The sequence below is a fragment of the Nuphar pumila genome, chromosome 16 (assembly GCF_984573655.1).
Source record: "Nuphar pumila chromosome 16, dmNupPumi1.hap1.1, whole genome shotgun sequence".
NCBI lineage: Eukaryota > Viridiplantae > Streptophyta > Magnoliopsida > Nymphaeales > Nymphaeaceae > Nuphar > Nuphar pumila.
In genome coordinates, this window is record NC_143264.1 from 24,064,317 (window position 1) to 24,086,617 (window position 22,301).

The following is a 22,301-nucleotide window of genomic DNA, read 5'->3' on the forward strand; positions in this document are numbered from 1 at the left end:
GGTCCCAAAGTTTCCAGTGTTACAGTAGGCAATGCTAGTAGCCAAAGGTATGCTTTGGAGTTTGAAGAACTCTTCCCAAAAGGCACTCACAAATATGGAGTCTCTGTCATTCACAATGATCTTAGCATCCCATGCAATTTAAAGACGTTCTCCACGAACAACTAGACCACATCCTTGGCCGTGTGGGGGTGTACGAGTGCTATGAAGTGACCATGCTTGATCAGCCGGTCGAAGAGGAACTCAAGTAGGCTAGCCGTTTTTTATGTGAGTGAATGTATCATAGTATTGATTTGATAATGTAATAACAAAACTAGCCGTTTTTTTATAAGGTAGACCATATGTTCTCTTTAAATTCAAGTAACTTCAATTTTTCTATCATAGTTTCAACATACTGAGTTTACAATTACTAATTGATGTCTTGAAGCATAGCAATTTTTTCAACAGAATTCTCTTGTATAATTAAGATATTAACATGATATCAATTTTAAGAGCATAGATAACCCGTTACTTATTAATGTGTTAAAATTCAACTGTTAAATACAAAATTCATGATTTTGCCGATTAATCATGATTTACAAATCTATCGATTAATCACGATTTAAGGAGGACATTGCATGACAAGGTTAACCCATTTTTATTCTGATTAACCAAGATTTATCGAGGAAGGCAATCACCGAGAAATTGCCAAGGATGAGTTTGGCTACTATGGTCAAAACACCTAACCACCGTCTGTTGTAAGTAGGGGTGGGCAACCAGCCCGGCAGCCCGATGGGCCAAGCCGACATGATTTTAGGCCCGGTCATGTTAGGTACCCGGTCCCATTAGGTATCACGCTGAAACCCAGCCCGTTATATACTTGGTCGGGTTCGAGCCGGCCCGATGGGCCTGAATTATTTATTAATTTTTTATTAATATAAAAAATTAAAAAATTAACTATTACATAGTAACTTGAATAACTATTATTATTTACCTAATTAGTTGCATGTCAACTTGCTATTTGCTAATTATTACTATTTACCTAATTAGTTGCACTAATTAAAAATTAGTTACATGAGAAGATGCTATTCTCTCATTAACCCATAATTTCAATCAAGCATTTATGCATTGTAAGATTGAGCCCGGCCGAGCCAGGCCCGGCCTGCTTCACATTGGTAGGTTGGGCCAATGAGCTCGGCCATGGGCTTCTCCTCAAAACTAGCCCGTTAATGACCAGGCCAAAACCTGGCCCTGTTAGTAAACAGTTCAAGATGGCCAGGTAGGCCCGGTCCATTAGCGGGCCGGGCGGGCCGATGCCCACTCCTACTTCCTACTTGTAAATGGCAGAAACAAGGGCCTACGCCCAGCCTTAATCTAAAGTCTCTGAAGTCAACCCTTGCCTGCCCACATGTTTCTACAGATAATTGTGTACCTAACCTAATTAAGAAGTCATTACTATGGCAAAGCAGCTGATATTTTCCAATGTATTGAATAAGAGAGAGCACCCGCAACTGCGGGGTCAATTGCTATATGCAAACTCACAAGATTAGGAGGAGGAAGAGGAGAGAGAAAGAGAGCACAATGAATCCGGCAATCTGGCACAAGGTGGCTGGTCTTTCTGGTAACTCGTTTAACCCTCTCTCTCTCTCTGCATGGTGTTGTTGAATGGCTAGCTAATAATGTAAGAGAGCGCTTGACGCAGGTATCGCTGCTCTTGGTCTTGGAACTTACGGTGCCCATGTCTTCAAACCTAAGAACCCAGCCTACAAAGAGGTATAAACTCTCTCTCTCTCTCTCTCTCTCGAATCACATACCCATCAATTGAGGATTTGGTGATGCAAACTTTTGATGGTATGATAGGTATGGCACACTGCATCTCTCTACCATCTGGTCCACACAGCAGCCTTACTCGCTGCCCCTGTTACCAGGCACCCCAACATTGTGCGTACCCATTTATTCTCTCTTTTCCTTAATGGCTTCTTTCTCATGAGCCATGTTTCTCTTGCTTTAGCATTGTATTTTGCAGATGAATGATTTTTTATGCCATTAACTCTCTCTCTCTCTCTCTCTCCAGTTTGGTGGCCTTTTGACTGCTGGGATCATTCTTTTTTCAGGGACGTAAGTGCAATCCTTTTTCTCAAAACTCTTTAGGTTTTAATTCATTTATTTTTGCTTTTTCAAGCAGTTTCTTGTTTTAATTTTCTGACTATTAGGTTGCAGAGCTATGATCCCGTTCTATTTTTTTTGGAATAATTGGATTTTTTTTTTGGCATGTGGTTTCAGATGAAGAAGAGGAAATGTTTAATTATAGTTATTCATCATTCATAAATGCCATTAAAAGATGTTTTGGTATCTTAAAAGCGAGATTTTCTATTTTGAAAGTGATAGTCCAATATCCTGTTAAAACGCAAAAGGGCATAGTAATTGTAGCTTGCATACTTCAAAATTATATTCGCATGAATAATGCTGATGATTGGCTATCAAGAGCCTTTGGAGAAAATTGGTTTCCATGTAAACTTCTAATAATCAGCAAGCTCAGAGGACATCCAAAAGAAATAGTGTCTCGATGAAGACAACGTGAAGCTCTTAACGTCTTTTGAGTATCTCTTGCTAAGCTAATTTGAAAAGACCTTATATATGGATATGATAGACATTAGTAGTAGGCTTTGTCTCTTTCTCATGTTCTGTGTTGCACAGACTGTTATTTGGATATTACAATATTGTTGGGCATTGGAATGCTTATTAACTATGTTTTCAGAAATGGGGATTTTTGATTTTGAAAGTGATAGTCCAATATCTTGTTTAAACACAAAAGGGCGTAGTAATTGTAGCTTGCATACTTCAAAATTATATCATCAAGAACCTTCAGATAAAATTGGTTTCCATGTAAAACTTCTAACAGTCAACAAGCTCCTAGAGGACGTCCAAAAGAAATATTGTCTCAATGAAGACAACATGAAGCTCTTAAAGCCTTTCGAGTATCTCTTGCTAAGTCAATTTTAAAAGACCATATATATGGATATGATAGATATTAGTAGTAGGCTGTCTCTTTCTCAGGTTCTGTGTTGCGCAGACTGTTATTTGGATATTACAATATTGTTGGGCATTGAAATGCTTATTAACTATGTTTTTAGTGATGCTTGATAATGGAAAAATTGATTATTTCTATAAATGACACAATAAACTGAGTGTTATTTTGTGAAGATCTTTTTTTAATCATGAAATCATTAATTTTTACTTGAAAATTGATTATTATAAGTAAATGTAGTCAATAAATTACAAATAATTCAAACAACATTTTTTAGGTAGCCAGGTTGTATAAAGGTTAACAACTGTCATCCAAATAGCAAAACCAGGTTTTCAAGATGTTTCATAAACCAGGTTTTAAACTAGGTTTTCTCAGCTTGTCATCCAGACAGTACCTAAGGAAAGACCTAGAGTTTTGCCATTTAGTGGTATTCATCCTTCACACAACAATCATCCGTCAGAATCTTAATATATAAGAGAGTTGCATTAGAGAAGTGTGTTAAGATGTATTGATAAAATGTATTGTGTATATGACATTCACATTATATATATATATATATATGTGTGTGTGTGTGTGTGTGTGTGTGTGTGTGTGTAGTTCACTGTGTATGTAAACTGAAATACCCATCAGGGGTATTTCAGTCTTTTCATATTGCAATAGGTGTCAGTCCAATAGGGACTGACGAGTTCCTCTTTCTTTTTTGTCTTTTATTTTCTTATTTTTCCTTTTTTAGTAAAGTGTAACAGGTGGTTTTGGGGGGTGGCCCAACCGCTAGTAGGTCCAGCCCCTTTTGAATCTCCCCCTTCATGTATATTTTATGCTTGTTGCCAAGCATGGTTCAATAAAGTTATTATTTTTATGTGTTCTTGCTCTCTTTTGAGAGTTTGTGTGATTAGACCTTAGTGGCTCTTTGTATTTGGTCCATTAGTGGCTCTTGTTCTTGTGAGTGTGCACCTTTGTAGCTACATTGTGGCATTGTATTTGTGCAGTTTTTGTTTCATTACAGTAATATGTATTTTACCATTTATTTTGTGCTACCCCTTATTGTGTATATACCATTATTTATAGTGGCATTCTTGTACTCTTACTCTAGTTAGGTCCAAGTCAACAACTTTCTGTTTTTAGTGTAACAATAGAGGGGTAGTCCCCATGTATGCTTGTAATCTTCTTTTTGTGAAGGAATGAAGTCAGGAGTTTTCTCTCCATTGTTATCTCTTTCTTGAGTTTTCTCTCTTGTTGCTGATAAAGTGTTCCTTGAAGATGTAATGATCCTCTCTATCCTTGTTGCCCACCAAGTTGTGAGGAGCCAGAATTTCCATATTTTTTTCCGTCTTTTGTTATGCATTGGTTGTGAAGGACCTCACAAAGGCTTCCTAATGCATGTGTCACCAGAGGCTTCAATAGTCAAATAGGACCATGACAAAGTGAAAACCTGCTTGAGAAAAGAGCAATTCCACAACAAATATGCTATTGTTTCCTCTTCTTGAGCTCATATAACACACTTACTGGGGCTCTAAAAGGCCAGTTTTTGCAAGTTATCATGCATATAACTTTATCCAAGGGCACCAGCCATGCAAAGACATGGGGTCCTTCATGGTTTTCTTTCTTATGGGTAGGGATTGGACTTCCCAAGTCTTGGCTTTGTGGAGGGCATATAGTTTTATTTTCATAGCTTCAATCCATTTGGGATACTCTTTAACTTCTTTATATTTACATGATTTATTTGAGTGAATGGCTATAAGACTTGCTCTATAATTTGGTGAAAAGGTTTCATAAGATACAAACCGGTTAGGTGGTCTAGAAATTCTTTTAGGATGTCTAATGCTAGGTCCCTCTATTTCTTGGTTTGGGTATATTCATCAAGGGCACATGGAAGATTCTCCACACCACAATGAGAATAACATTGAAGCTCATGTATTGGCTCATTACTGGTATCATGGACATCATTATTCATAATAGGACGAGAGGAATTATCATGATCCTCAATATTCTCATTATGCTCAATATTCTCAAAATTTGTATCACAATATTCTAGATTATTAGACTCATCATTTTCCTTAGGCACCAAATTAAGAAGAAATGAATATGCAGTATCTTCCTTAGACTTATTCTGATCAAATCCATTTTTATTTTAAAGAAATGTGACATTTCTAAATTTATAAAGGTTGTCATTTTTCAAATCATAACATCTAATGTGTTCAACATAACTAAAAAATACACATTCAATAGCCTTAGAAGAAAGTTTATCATTCTTTTCAAAAAGGATAAAAGATTTGCAACCAAAGACTTTCAATCTCTTGAAACCTAGGGTAATTTTAAAAAGTTTTTCAATGGGTGACATATTTTATAGAGCAGACGAGGGCATTCTATTAATTACACAATGATAAGTGTAGCTTCGACTCAAAAATTCTTGGGACCAATTTTTCGAATAAAGTCTTAGTTGTTTCAACAATGTCAGTGCTTTCTTCGAGCAAGACCTATGTCACCCGGGTACGGGTATAGGTGTGTGTGTGGGTACGGGTATGGGTACAGAGGGTACAACATGACAATTCAAAAAAATGTGGGTACAAGGACACAACTATATATATGTATATATATATTAAATATCACATAAATACAAAATAAATTGAATATGATATATTGTATACTAAAAATATATATTATATATCTAAAATATATATTATATACTGAAAATATATAATATAATATAATATAATATAGGACATGAAAAATGGCGTATCCGGTACCCATAGTCGTGTCGACACGGGTATGCCACCTAAAGTGGCATGCCCGGGTAACATAGAGAAAGACAATTTTGTTATGGTATTTTGGGGCAAGATCTTTGATGTGAAATCCCTTTATATTTAAATAATTCTTAAAATCATTTGACAAAAATTCTCCCCTTAAATCCAAGTGAAAGATAGGAATGTTGGTTTGAATTTGGTTCTTAACTAAACTATGACATTTTTTAAAACAAGAAAAAACTTCACTCGACTCCAAGGAAGTATGCCATGTATGTCTAATAAAATCATCTATGAAAGTTGCATAATAAGATAAACCTCTTTTTGATATGACATAAGCAAAGCCCTACACATTCATGTGCACCAATTCAAAAGGTTTTTTAGACACAAAATGTTCTAAAGCCAAAAGGAAGGGATTTCATTTTTTTAAGTGCTAAATCTTTACATATAAACTCTTTTTCATTACAATTTTTTTTCAAAAAAGGAAAAAGAGATAATTTAGTAGGGATGAAAATGGATCAGATCCAGAACAACTAAATACATGAAAAGTTGGATTTGGATCAGATTCGGAACAATAAAAAATTACAAAACCTCCATCTTGGATCCAACCCATTTGCATCCCTATTATTTAGATACACTTGGATGACCTAGTCTTTTATGCCAAAGTTCAATATCCTTTTCTTGAGCATAGTTACAATAAGTTTTCTTAGGAAGGCAAAGAAAATCTATATAATAAAGATCTTTTTTATGTCCTTCCTCTATCAACTTTTCTGAGTGGCGATCCTATACCTAACAACCCTTAGATGAGATGATCTTGCACCCATGTTAGAAAATTTGAGCAACTTAAAGTAAATTTATATTTAATTTTGGAATAGCTTTAACTTTTAAAACTTAAAAACCTTTAGTCTTTTGAAATATTTTTTAGATCCCCAATGCTTTTGATTTTAAAGTTCTATCGGTTATGAGTTGGTGAAACATTGAGATAGAAGGGATTCATTAGGTGCCATGTAGAAATAAGCTCTCAAGTGGAGAATCCAAGAAGACATATCGCGGATAAGAAGTCGACAAAGATGACTTTAAAAATTGTTGGAGAGTTTCCGTCAATTGGGAAATGGATATGTCTTTAAGATCACCACCTTTCTTGCTTGCTTCATCTACTTTTTTGGAAGAGCCTTCACCAACAGAAGCCACATTCTTCTTTAGTTCAAAGCATTTTGGTATGATGTGCTTCATTCCATTGTAATGATGACCGGGGATGCGGAGCCATTGCCACTCGAGGAGCATAGTTGTTAACAACTTGTCCATCGGAGTTTGTACCTCCTATCCTCTCTTTTGACAGAACCAAAGGATGAATGAGTATGTTAGGTCTTATTTTATCTGACAACCCATTCAACATGCTCTGGTCTTTTATACCAAATCGAGCATCTTGCCTGTAAAGGCGATCATCTCTGTTTATGTGATTTCCTTTAACATGGTGCATTGTTGCATTACGAGGTTATCATAAGCCTCCAATCTATTCATCGTCGTACTAGCATGTCATGCATGTTCGATAGTACTACAACAATAAGAAAGATATTGGTTTCTTAGAGAGAAACCCAAACACAATATTGAAAATCACGATATCCAACGTCTTAGGTCGGAGAATATCTAAGTCATTTTAGATACAGAAAAGGACCTGACGTACGTACCACTGAAGGCTACGTAGTTGGAGCCTTCTTGTTATATTGGTTTAAAAAGAAGACTCAGTTGCGAATGCCTGAGACATGGAGATCTCAACTTATTTTAAAGTTCGAACCATGTTGGAAAGGTGATTAGAAAAATCCTCCAATGTTAGGGTGTTTGTTCGATAAGCACGGACGAAGCCTGTGCACATGATAGCGCAACGTCAAAGTAAATAGCGTTTTGCAGGGTCCGGTGTACGAAACCATACATCGGGCTAAGTAAATTGCATAAAGTTGGAGCTTGTGCATATTACAACACGACGACGAAGTAGATAGCGTAAAGCAGGGCCCAGTGTACGAAACCATACATCGGGCTAAGTAACAAAAGGTTTTTATCGCACTGCGTAAGGAATGAGGTTATGTTCTTAAATTTAGCGGAAGAGGCGATGATCGTGCCGCAGTGGTTGAAACTGAACCCATTATAAGTTGACCAGACCGAGCCAGGTTTTGACTTGGTTAAAAAGAGACACCAAGACCAAGCCAGGCTCGGTCGACCATCGAGTCGAGCTCAATACCTAATTGACTAGAGACCGAGTTGAACTCAGTTGGACCTGAGCTCAACTCAGTTCTGGTCGAGCCTAAGGTAGCAGCAGTTGTTGTTGCTGCTGCACGCGAGGGGCAGCGGCCAGAAGAAGGGGGGGGGGGGCACGACGACGCAGGTGGTGCTTTCGTGGAGCCTGGACCTACCGTGCCCCTTGTGGTGCAGCGGGTGGTTGGGCCACTGCCGAAGGCAGTGACCAGCCTCGGCCGAGTCGGGCTTGGTTGGGAGACCCAGCTGTGCTTGGTTTCGACCGAGCTTAGCTCGATCAAGCAAAAAAAAGAGGGCACGAGTGTGGTTGGGCCAGCCCTCGGTTGAGCCAAGCTCGGTCCCATCAAAAAGAGGGAAACTGAGTTGGGCTCGATCGAGCAACAAAAATGAGTGGGTGGTTGGGCCACTACCATAGGAAGTGGCGAGCCCCCAGCCGAGCCAGGCTTGGTTCCGTCGCACAAGAGGAAGAGGGGCAAGAGGGTTGTCAGCAACAAATATGTGTGAGAGAAAGAGAGCCGTCCTCCTATCGAAAAAGAAAACGAGGAAGGGGCAGGAGGGGCGACGCCCTCCTGCCGAAAAACCAGGAGAGAGAGAGAGTACTCTACTGTAAGGAGGGTTCGACGAGGTGTAGTGAGAAGAAAAAAAATAGGGAGAGGGAGAGAATTGTTAGATTTCACTAGGATCTGTCACACGTGAAAGAGAGATGAAAGAGAAAGGAGCTGCGACTGTCACGATAAATCGTGACCTAAAACATGTATATATATTCTTCGTTTATAGTATGGGTCGGGTCTGATATATTATCCAGACCCGGAATACAAAATAACAAATACAAGTAAAGAATACATAGACAAATAAACTTTTTCACCCCCCCTCAAGTTGATCATGGTGTTGAACCATGAACAACTTGCCTTTAAGTGTCCAAAAACAATCCTTGGTCAAGCCTTTTGTGAATATGTCTTCAATTTGTCTTTCAGTGCTAACAAATTCGGGCTCGATCACCTTTTCTTCAACCTTTTGTCTCACAAAATGTTGATTTATCTCAATGTGCTTGGCACGACTGTGATGAACCGGATTGAATGGCATGTTGAGAGCACTTTGATTGTCGCACAACAAGATAGACCAAGATATCACTTCTCCTACTTCCGTTAGCAAATGTTTGACCCATGTGATTTCAGCAGTAGCGGCAACCATAGATCTCTACTCAGCCTCAGTACTTGATCTAGCAATGACCTTTTGTTTTCTACTGCTTCAAGATACTAAATTTCTTCCAATGAAGATGCAATATCCTGATGTAGACCTTCGTTCATCTGGATCCCCTGCCCAGTCCGCATCACATATATAGTAATCTCGCGCATGTCCTTGCCAGATGGTTTTGGAGAATATATCAATCCATCACCAACTGTTCCTTTCAGATATCTGAGTATCCTTTTAACAACTTCCATATGCCCAATACGCGGTTCATACATGAATTGGGACACTTGATTGACTGAATAAACAATATCAGGTCGAGTGAATGTGAGATATTGTAACATCCCTATTAGACTGCGGTACCTGGTGGGATCCTCACACAAGTCTCCATCATGAGCGTTCAGTTTTTGATGAAGAATACTTGGAGTCCCTAGAGGTTTACAATCCTTCATACCTGCTTTGGTTAGAACGTCCATCGTATACTTGTGTTGGGTGAGAGTGCGCAAAGCCATGCTTCTGAATCTTAAGAGAGAAGCTATCAAACCAAGAGCGAGATGCTTGCTTTAGGCCATAGATAGCCCTTTTTAGTCTGCATACATTTGTCTTACAATCTTCCTCATAGTATCCAGGTGGTTGTTCTATGTAAACTTCCTCCTTTAAATCTCCATGCAAAAATGCATTCTTAACATCAAGCTGACTTAGTGTCCATCCATGTTCAATAGCTAAGGAAAGAATGATTTGAATCGTTCCCATTCTCACCACTGGACTAAAAGTCTAGTCTTGTCCTGCTTTTTGTGTGAAATCTTTTGCCATGAGTCTTGCCTTGTATCGTTCAATGGTCCCATCTGGTTTATATTTTATTTTGTAGACCCATTTGTATCCTACCACATTTCTGTCAGGCGATCTGGGAACAATTTCTCAGGTTTCACATTCATGCAAGACTTGCATCTCACCATTCATGGCTTCTACCCATTTCTTAGAAGTGACTGCATGGTAGTACATAAGAGGTTCATCTTCCTTGTTGAGAGCAGTAAAAAAGGGTTGAAAATCCATGGAGAAATTGTTGTAGCTGACCTACCTATCAATAGGATGTCGTATGCGGCTGGATTTCCTAACGTCAAGGGTGTGTGAGGAGGTAGGTGCAGCCTCTTGAGCCCGATTTAGGAGTCCTGAAGCAGCCGTTCTTTATCTAGTGTAGGAAATGCCCTTATACCTTCCCAATTCCAATGGTGGTGCTGCTTCACAGTTCTGCGATTCCGATGTACCAATGATCTTGGGACTCTCTTCTTTGTGTTGCACACAATCTGAATGACATTCGTCATTTGAACTATCAAAGAGCTCTGAATTCAGCCAAGGGTAATAAACTTCAACTGAGGTAGAGGACATGTCACCTGTGCCAATTTTATTATTGAAGTTCAACTCGTCAAAAACAACATTTCTTGAGATTTTGATGCGTCTGCTAATGGGATCATAATATCTGTATCCTTTGTAGTTATCTGCATATCCCACAAATCTACACTTCTGAGCCTGAAACTTGTTTGTCAAGGACTGATCAATATGCACATAACAAACACATCCAAAAACACGTAAGTCATGATAATCAGGATGAATTCCAAAAAGGAAATGATAAAGAGACTTGTTTTCTAAGACAACCATGGGCAGTCTATTTATTACATGTACAGCAGAATGAAGGGCTTATGTCCACAGATTAATAGAAAGATGACTGTCATGAAGCATACTCATCGCACTTTCAACAATATGCCTATGTTTGTGCTCAACAATCCCATTCTGTTGTGGCGTGTGTGGGCAGGACACTCTTCTTTCTATCCCATTATTTTGAAGAAAGGAAATGAAGTCACTGAATGTGAACTCCCCTCTTCCATCACATTGGAAAAATTGAATGGACTTGGAGAATTGGGTTTTTACTAAGGACAGGAAGTTCTGAAACAAAAGGAAAGCTTCAGACTTATTTTTCATGAAGTATATCCAGGTATATCGAGAGTAACTGTCAATAAAAATTACATAGTACTTGCTTCCAGATCCAGAAATGACTGAAGCAAGCTCCCATACATCAGAACATATTATCTCAAAAGGCTTTGAAGCTCTCTTATTAATGGAACGAAAAGGTAATACATGACTCTTGCATAAAAGACAACTGAAATACTTTTGACTTATCTCTTCCACATTGAGACTTTCTTTTGGAATGAGATTATTAGAAACAAGTTTCTCAATAAAATGACTCCTACAATGCTCTAAACGACTGTGCTATAGAGAAAGCTTATTACATTTAGAAATACTAAGAACATTTTCAGAAAGACATAACTCTAATGGAGACTTCAAATCCGGGTGAGCAGGACAGGCTGAATGACATGGATCATCTTGAAAGACATACATATTGCCTTGTCTCTTGCCTTCACCGAATGTTTTCCTCGTGCGAAGGTCCTTGACCTGCACAGAGAAGGGAGTAAATTCGACTGAAGTATGATTATCATCAACAAGTTTAGAAACAGAGACAATATTTTTCTTGATATTGGGAGCATGAAGGACATTGAAGAGTTCAAGAGTAGAATGTGACATGGGGATGATAAACTTTCCAATGTGAGTAACAGGGTGGTAAGATCCATCTTCGGTGACAATCTTACTTTTTCCAAAATGGGGAATAGGTTTGAAAAGTTTACCTGCATCACCGATCACGTGAGTTGCTGCCCCAGAGTCAACGAATCAAGTTCCTTGTTCATTCTGCTTTAGATTCAATTCCGACAAGGCAGATATTAACAATTCTTTAATCTCTCCACTATCTTTGGTGCTGCTGGACTTCTTTTTGGATGTTGCCTGATGAGACTTTCCTTTATTTTCAGGATTATGCCAACAATTTGCCTTGATATGCCCCCTTTTGTTGCAGAAGAAGCTTGTGAGAATGGGTCTTGATCCCTGAGTAATGGTGGGAGTGGGAAGTAACCCACGTCCCTCGTATTCATTTTGCCCTTGTCCTCCTCGCCCTCGTCTTCGATCATAAGTCATTCTTGTGGCAAAGACCTCTTGGGTATTCATATGAGTGTGATTATCCTCAAAAAAGCCTTTCAGAGTAATTTCATACTGAATTAATTTAGCTCGAAGCTCATTAAAGGTGAGAAGAGCAGACAAACACAGTAATTTGGTAACAATCATGTTATATTCTGATCCCAATCCACTCAAGGTTTGCTGCACCATATCACTGTCACTCACTGCACATCCTATAACCACAAATTGATTTGTTATAGTCTTCATCTTGTTTAGATACTCCATGATAGTCATGGAGTCTTTTCTCAGTAGCTGAAATTCTCTATTGAGAAAAACCATTCTTGCCTGAGAAACTTGTGAATATGTCTTAACCAGTCTCTCCCAAAGTTGCATGGTTGTGCAATTGTCAGGAATTGCAATAAGTACCTCTTGAGAGAGTGTATATGTGATGTACGCGACCACTGACTGATCTTTCTTTTTCCAGTTGAGATATTCTGCATTTTTGACATACACAATTGAGATTGCCCCTTTATCATCCTTCTCTTCTCGCGCAACAAATTCCAGTGGAGCTGAAGCAGTTTCATCCAAATGACCTAAGAGACCTTGACTCCTTATAAAAGGAATGATCTGTCTTTTCCAAATCAAGAAGTTTGAGGTGGTCAACTTTTCGTAAACAAGTTGATTGAGAAAACTCGAAGAGAGACTAGATTGGGAAGAATGTGAGGAGTCCATAGCTTAAAGTTATCAAGGTGTTTACGAGATACACATTCCACTGCTTGAGAAAGTTGTTGGTTGTCCCTTCCTGCCCCATTTTTTTTTGCTGTGATAAATGCAGGAAAAAGGGAGCAGAACAGCTCACGCTGAACAAACTTTAATAAATCGCAAATGGAAACTATGCTGGTTCAAGAACAAAGGGTTTCGTGAATATGGAATTTGACAACAGGTGTATTTCATACACAACGATTTACAGACATAACGATTTATTGGCACAACAATTTATAGGCACAATGATTGGTGGACACAGCGATTTGTAGGCATAACGATTTGTAGGCACAACGATTTATAAACAGCGATTTGTAGGCACAATGATTTGTAGGCATAACGATTTGTAGGCACAACGATTTATAGACAGCGATTTGTAGGCACAACGATTTGTAGGCACAATAATTTGTAGGCATAGCGATTTGTAGGCACAACGATTTGCATGATTCAGCAATCAAGAAATATGGTATTCCAGATCTGATACTGATGGATGATCAGATCCGATGGTTTCAGACAAGGTTTGGCAGAAATAGGAATTGCGAGACCAAGAATATTCACGATCAGATCTGAGTATTTCAGATTTGATAGAATGAAGAAGTGCGAGACGAAGAATATGCACAATCAAGAAAATTTGGGATCTGACTCAAGGATTGAATATTTCAGATCTGACGCATATACACGATCAAATCTGAATATCCAATACAAATCGTGAGACAAGAATAGAAAGAAGAACCAAAGTCTTTCAGGCCTAACGCATATTCACGTCAAATCTGAATATTTAGGCACGAAGAATAGTAGAGAAGGAGTAAATGAAAGAAAGAAGAAGAAGATGAAAGAAAAGTGTGTTAGAAGAAAACCTCTTGATTGGATGCAGGTCGATCTCTCAGGTCAGACCTTCTGGAAGCAGCTTCGAAGCCCTAGATGGATCTCTGCTCTGATACCATGTTAGATTTCACTAGGATCTGTCACACGTGAAAGGAAGATGAAAGAGAAAGGAGCTACGACTGTCACGATTTCCAATTATGAAATCATGACCTAAAACATGTATATATGTCCTTCGTTTACAGTATGGGTCGGGTCTGATATATTATCCAGACCCAAAATACAAAATAACAAATACAAGTAAAGAATACATAGACAAATAAACTTTTTCAAGAATTTGCAGTAAGAGAGAGAGAGAGTGGCGGGGGGATGCATGTTTAAAAGAAAAGCCCTCCTGTCAAGGGTTTAAATATAGAGTAACGAGGTGGGTGGGTGGGTGGGGGGATGTCGACATCCCAACCCGGATCCGTCCCAAAAATTGGGTTGGGGACTGAATTTGGATTGGGTTGGGTCTAGTAGGACCCAACTCAGCCCTCTAATATATATCCAAAAAAGGAAAACAAAAAAGAAGGTGATTTTGGATTTGGATCTTTCAAAGATCCAAATAAAAAATAATCTTAAAAGAGAAATCCTTTAAAAAGGGGGTTTGTAGTCGGATCGGGTCACTATTGGATTTCGATATCCACCCGAGTATTTGTGTTTTTAATTGGTTTGGGTCTAATTCTGGACTCTAGATCAATATGGATCTTCTTTTGGATCCAATGTGAATTGAGGTTGGATCCCTACCATATGGATTCAAACTTATGCCATTTGGTTTTTGGAGTGCTCCAGATCTCCCCAGGGCTTCGTTCTCTCCTTTATAAATACATTCTGAACCCGGATCGGGTCTACTAAATGGATCCGAGCTTTTATACAAGTTTGATAAGCTTGGATTCACACTGGATCCAAACATAATAAACCCATGGATTCGGGGAAACTCTTGAGTGACAAAAGTACCCTCAAAACTGGGTCTCATGGATGTCAATCGGTGTGGATCTTCTGTCGAGATCCAGATCCATAAAGTGTTTGATTAAGTTTCAACCCTTTGTAACATCCAAAAGTTCATCGATTTATCCATGGATGATGAAAATTCATAAAAATACTAGAATTAAGCATAGAAAATTTGCAGACCTTACATAGATTCTTGTATAATGTATATCTTGAGTCATCATAATTTTAATTCTTTGGTAATACCATGGATATTTTGTATGCTCTTATATCAACATGCTCATGTCCCATATTTTTATGTGGCTTCAATAATTGACTTTAAGATATTGCTCTCATTGTGCAAAAATTAATTTTTTGAAAAACATCCTAGATTGATTATACTTGAGAATGATCTTGGATATTTTTATATATGACTTGTATTCATTTCTCTTTGTCGTTCGTATTACAAATGACTCTTGCATCGTATGCTTTGTTCACATATACTTGAATGCATTTTGTATGTCATAATATTAACTTGTTTTCTCCTTATGGATTGTATTTTGCCTCATAGTGGGTTCTTGTGTTTGTGCCCCTTTGAAGGTTATATTTGATGCAATATTTAGTATGTAGTATTAAAATTCATAGCTTTTGTATAGCCTATGTGGCTATAAGTTATTAGATTATCTTATTGCTTTGAGTATTCATGATTGGTGATAATTATGTATGTTTTTGAGTTTATGAATGGTTCCTCGAGAATCTCTATATGTGTTATTTCCTTAATGTTACATGTCATTGTTGTCTCATAGTAGACTTATGATTTAATTCTAAAAGGCTTCTTTTTAAGAATGCTATTGCGGTTGAAGGGAAAGTTTTATAGGACGACAATTAGGCCCACTTTACTATATGATACAGAATGTTGAGCTGCCAATAGACATCATATTCAAAAAATGAGTGTAGTTGAGATGAGTATGCTTAGATGGATGTGTGGAAATACAATAAAAGATAAGATTCGAAACGAGGAGATACGTAAGAAGTTAGGCGTTGCATCCATTGAAAATAAGATGAGAGAGAATCGTTTACGGTGGTTTGGACATATTTGGCAAAGGCCTAATGATGCTCCAATTAGAAGGATGGAGAAATGGGAAAATATATTAGTTAAAAGAGGCCGGGGTAGGCCTAAGAAGACTTGGATGAAGATGATAGGAAAGGATATGAATGCTTTGAACCTCACCGAGGACATGACATTGGATAGAAATGATTGGAGGAGAAGGATTCATGTGGAAGACCCAGAATGATTTTCTTTTTTGGTTCGTATCGCCGACCCCAATTGTTTTGGGATGAAGGCGTAGTTGTTGTTGTTCTTTTTAAGATCATATATATTGTTCTTGTTTTCTCTTTGAGAGTTATTGAATCTTTTGTATGTGATGTGCCTTAGTGCACTTATTCCTTGATTGCTGGATTTATCAATTCCTTTTTGAAGAATTAAGCATGACTCTTGTTTGCTTATTAAAGATTGTAAAAATTGTCATGGGACATATTGTTGGGCATATGATTCCACTATATTCATTCTAAGATTCCATCTTCTTTATTTGATTTTTTATTTGAAACTTTGTCTTTTCAAATCGGTTTCTTTTATGAACTCACGTATTTGGAAAATGATTTCTTTGAGTGTTTATTGTCTTCTTATGGCATTTGTTGTGTCCGTCACAAAATTTTATATGATGCATTATTTCTCTTTGCCTTGTTTTTTTTATTCAGAGATGTTGGGGTGAGTTGTGTGCACCTCGTCTTATGGCAGTTTAGATTGTCAACTTATGGTTTGGCTCTAATTGACAGCTGTTTGATCTTTGGATCTGAGTGTGTTGTATCACTCATTTGTTGTATGACCGTTGTTATTATGGATGATTGTACCTCTGTTTATCTCTGCTGATTATCTATTTTTGAAACTATGGTGTTTCGAAAGATGGTTAAAATTGATGATTTTATTGATAGCATTAGTGTGTTTTCATTACAAGTTCTCTTACTTTTTGTGTTTCCTCCTGTTGTGCCTCTTATTTAAGTATCATTATATCTAGACAAGCGATGTATACTAACACCTTCGTGTGTGTGATTTTAGCCCACTGTTGGCATTATACCCTTGATCGAGTTGCTGATACACTTGATTTTTTAGTGTCATTATATGTAGACAATAGATGTTTATTTACACATTCGTGTGTGATTTTAGCTCATTGTTGACATTATACTCTTGATCTAGTTGCTGATACACTTGATTTTTTAGTATCATTATATATAGACAAGAGATGTTTATTCACACATTCGTGTGTGATTTTAGCCCTTCGTTGGCATTATGCTCTTGTTCTAGTCTTTGGCCCTTTAGTGGCATGATGATTATGCTCTTGTTCTAGTCGCTGATACACTTGATGTTCGAGATTTGGAGGCCTAGGAGGTGATTGCTTGCGGTGGTCAAACTAGTGTTTTAATTTGCAAAATTAATTCATTATGATGTATGAGATTTTTTAATATTTTTATAATTTTTTCTAAACTCATTTGCTCTTTTATGAGAAATGGTTGAAATATTTTCATGCATTTTGCATTCTGCTTTAGTTTTATGAGTTATTTCATGATTGAATGTCTTGCGTAATTTGTATAAGTTTATGCTTTTTCAAGCATATATTCATTAAAGAATATATTTTTTACTTGTTTGTGTTGCCCTTCATTGGTTCTTTGTGTTGTTACATAGTGAATTTGTGCTTTTTCACTTTTGTGTTTATATTATGCCTTCGTGCCTTTGTATTGCCCACTGTTGGACTTGTATGTGCTTTTGCACTTTGTTTTTGTAATTTTGCATACTCCGTTACATGCTTTTCTAAGCATTTCATTAGTATGCTCATAGTGGTTATTGTGTGCATCTGATTGCTCTTGAGATTGATCTCACTTTGTATTTTGTTTTTTGGTAAAGTTGGTGCTTTTACACTCTTTTTTTATTTGTGTGGATCCTCATTGAGATCCCTCTTTTTTTGCTTGTTTTCTAAGCATGTGTTATCTCTTAAAATTGGTCCATAAGTGTTTTTTTTCTAGTTCTATTGCTAATATTGTTTCTAAAATGAAATTGATCTATGTGTATTTGATTTTTCTTAAATCTTTGAATGAGTAATTGAATTCATTTCTTATCTTCTGTTGTGTAAAAATGATTTGCTATTTAAATCTTTGTGAGTTACTTCTTCATGATATTGATAATGTTGAAAATTCATGCCTCTTATGCAGTAATATGCCTTTTGTGAGAGATATATGTGTGCATGATTTTCATGAATGATTAAAGTGATACATGACTATCGTGTTTGAAATTAATGATTTTTTTAAAAATTAATTCATCCTCTAAATATTTTTGTAAAATTGTTAAATTGACTTATTTTCTATATATTATATCTTTGTGTGTTTGACAATCATCTTTTCATAATATATATATATATATATATATATATATATATATATATATATATATATATCTTGTTAGATTGTTTTTGTTTTGCTCTCTTTCATGGTTCTCCAAATATTTGCGGTATTGATGATTCTAAAGACATTTCGAGCATATCGAGAATTGATGATTTTGAAGATCCTCCATAGAATGGAGCATATGATTGAGCACCCTTTAAAGAAGCACCAAGTGAAAGAAATTGAAGTCTACTAAGACATTTTATATAATGGGTTTCTCATTTTGTAATTTCAAACTTACAGTGAGACACTGTAAGTTTGGAGGGTGTTAAGATGGATGTATTCTTTTATATATATATATATATATATATATATATATATATATATATATATATATATATATATATATATAGTCAACATGAAGGTGATCTTCCCATGTCTCTGATACCATGTCACGAAGTAGCATGGAACCCAAGAGACAAACGAAAGACAAATAAAGAGGAACAAAGCATAGACATAACTCATTTGATCATAAATAAGAAATAACATGTTTAGACATTCATAAGAACACCAACAAATAAAATAATAATTTTATTAATAATAAAATAAACAAAAATTATATATAAACTTCACTACAAAACACAAACAATATGTGTAGTCATCCTCCCAAACTCAAATGAGGCATAAGCCTCGTATAAATAGCCAAGCAAAATACTAGCCGTTAGACCATCCTAATGGCTAGTAGACTCCAACAACTAGTTGGACTAGCTACCAAAAATACAAAACAATAAAATATACAAGACAAAAATGATCACACAAGAAAATGCTACATGTATTTTGACATCTATGAGTTTCCTTTATCTTGAGAGCTAGGTCTGTCGTATGGTCATTTTTTCTTTTTGGTATGGTGACCAATTTTCCCCATTCAGGTCAGTTGAATTTCTATTGTTTGCTATGTTTGAATATATAATCAGTTATTTCTGCTATGTGTTAAAAGGTTACAGGTAATATAGTGTTGTACGTGTAGGTGAGTAGAATCAAAGCTACAGGTAATATAGTGCTATGTGTTAAAAGGTTACAGGTAATATGTCCAGAATTGGATGTCTATTCACTATTGTGTTTATTTATGTTGTAGGGAGTATTTTAATCATGTGAATGTTGTAAAAGGAGAAGTCGACCCCTATATACTGTGCATCTTCTAAAAAGAAACTAATGAAGCTTCTAGTTCATTTTCTCCCCTCATTCTCCTGCCATCTTCTATGCATGCATTATGAATCTCTGAATTCGTATACTATGGTTACCAAAATCAGATGCTTCTTATTACCCAAAAAAAAGAAAAAAAGAAAAAGCAAAAATCCTTCTTATTGTGTCACAGAAGCGATATGTAAGGCTAATTCTAGCCGTACATAATAGGGGAAGTTTCCCTTTTGCTATCATTCCTCCACATGCAGTATTTTCATTATAGTTTATCATCCTTGTTATCGTATCAAGGGAAGAGAGTAGTGTTATGGTATTGGGGTTGATTTTCTTTCATATTAGCCTTGAAACTGGGGAAAAATGTTTTACAGAAAATGTGAAAATACAGAGTATATGCTGTGGCTTTAATTAAGTTTGAATCCTGAGCCACATAAGATGCCAACTAAAAGTTCATCCTAGCTTTTTGTTGTGTCTGGTCTTTGGGAAAGGTTGCCTTGATACTGACCAAATATTGCTGCATAGCTGTCGCTACTATCTGTTTCATTGCTTTAAGATGCACAGTGATGTAGACATGAGATTTTTTGTTTTGTTTGCAGATGCTACACGGTGGCTTTCCTTGAAGATAGGAAATATTCTCATACAGCTCCTTTGGGTGGGTTTGCTTTCATAGGCGCTTGGGCCACCCTCCTCTTTTAAGATAAAACACTACCAACATGAATCAACAAATTCCTATGCTGCATATATCAGTGAAAACATAAACCTGGTGGGCAAATAGCAAAGCTGTCATAAGCCAATCTTCAATTGGCTTGTTCTTGCCCTTTGTAGTTTGTGTTACTTTCTATGATCAACGTTATACTTTGTGCAATCAGCCAACTCTCATGAACTATTTGGAGACAGATAGCTTCAGCTTAACAAAGGTATTTCTTTCTATTGGCCTTGTTTGACTTCTGTGTGTTAGGTGTGCAAACAGATTGGGTATGGGTTGGATCTGTAAAGAAACAAAGTCCTCTAAAATATATTCACTGAAACTATATGAGTGGATACTCAAAGAGTTTCACCAAAGCACCAAAATAATACACAAGCCACAAAATGGGCATACACACAAACAACACCCACTAAAGGGACAAAACACAAGGAATAAAATAATATTTTATTGATCAATCTATGCAAGAAGTCATACATTGTAAGGAGATATAAGGAGAGTCATCCCCTATTTATATACACAAGCGGGAGTCTCTAAGAGACATTGGGGTAGGTCCAATGGCTCAATTTGGAGCCGTTGGGCCTGTCCCAACATCTCTTTTGACTAGTCAACTTTGTGTTGATTAGTCCAAAAGAAATCAGAGAAAAGGAAAAACAAAAAACCTAGTTTTAACCTATATATATATATAAACACTCCCTCATCAAACTTACGATTGAATAACTGAAAGTTTGTCCAATAGAAAGTGAAATCTAGGAACAATGAGAGGTTTGGTGAAGAAATTCACGAATTGATATTATGAAGTGACATAAGAAAGATCAATAGTCCTTCTTCTTGTACATAGTGACAATCCATCTCAATATGCTTGGTGCACTCATGAAATGTTCGGTTGTTGACAATTTAGATAAAACTTTTGTTGTCACAACACATCCTTGATGTTTCTTTAATCTGGACTCTCATGTCAGTCAACAATCTTCGTATCCAGACCACTTTCATAGTAGTTGTAGTCATTATTCGATATTCTGCTTCAGTTGAAGAAAGAAAAACCTGGTACTTCTTATATCTTCATGAAATCGATGAGTCACCTAAAAACACACAAAACTAGTGGTTAAGTGTCGGTTATTGGGATTACCTTCCGAGTCAGATCAATATAAGCAATTAAATCTAATGATGAAGAAACAAACAAGAAAAGTTCTTGTAAAACAAAAGTTTTAATATATATAATAATACACAAAACTGCTCTCATATGAACATTGGTGGGAGCATGCTGAAATTGACTTGTTGTGTGAGCTGCATGCGCAATGTCAAGTTTCCTAATTAAAAGATATGACAATGCTCCAACAAGTTGTCTGTATGGTGTTAGATTTTCAAGTGGTTCCACATCATCAATCTTCATTTTGACATTTATAACTTTGGAGTGTCAACTTTCTTATCATCTGACCTGACAACAATATCCAACACAAATTTAGATTGAGTCAACAAATAACCTCCAGAAGAATAAGCAACTTATATACCAAGAAAAAATAATTTAAAAACCCAAAATCAGTCATTTCAAAATGTGTTTTGAGAAGTCTCTTAATGTTTTCAACTCCCTGTTTGTGACCTCTTGTGATGATCACATTGTCCATATAAAAAAAAGAATAATACTTGCATAAAAAATCTTAACAAACAAGGTTGTGTCAGTTAAACAAGATTGAAATCTAATATCAAGTATAACTTGATTAAACTTGTCATACGAAGCCTTTGAAACTTGTATAAGGCCATACATAGCCTTACCTAAACGTGGAGTCTTTCTTTTAGAAATAATTATATTAGGCGGTGCCTCCATATAGACTTTTTCAACCAATTTACCATTGAGAAATTCATTCTTAACATCCATTTGGTATTTAAGTCATTTATTCATAGAGGCAAGAGATACTACATTAGTGAGGGGGCTTCAACATGATTTGAGGGTTCTATGTAGGAATGTTTCTATGCAATGCAAGCTTGATACTTAGGTGAAAATGACTCATAGGCTATTTTTTTTTTAGAGAGTTTTGATACTCTCAATGACCTAGTTTGTGTTTCTACATGATTTTCATTAGTATATTTTTCAAGGGCACATGGATGTTAAAAAATGCTATGCTTGGAATATTGAATACAATTTTGATTTTGAGATTCTTCTTTACTCATCTCATTGTCATGAGATTCTTCTTCACTCACCATATCATTTCTGATATGCTGATCTTCGTCAAGATTA

The 22,301-nt window shown here is 36.5% G+C and overlaps 1 protein-coding gene across 1 annotated transcript; it reads left to right on the plus strand.

Annotated features, from left to right (window-relative positions):
- The first annotated feature begins 1,451 nt into the window (after positions 1-1,451).
- LOC149813099 (uncharacterized) lies at positions 1,452-20,290 on the plus strand. The gene is made up of 5 exons (XM_089991830.1): positions 1,452-1,597; positions 1,679-1,749; positions 1,837-1,917; positions 2,051-2,094; positions 19,959-20,290. The coding sequence occupies exons 1-5, from the start codon at positions 1,507-1,509 to the stop codon at positions 20,056-20,058; spliced, it is 387 nt and encodes a 128-aa protein (XP_089847956.1). The 5' UTR covers positions 1,452-1,506; the 3' UTR covers positions 20,059-20,290.
- The last annotated feature ends 2,011 nt before the right edge of the window (positions 20,291-22,301 follow it).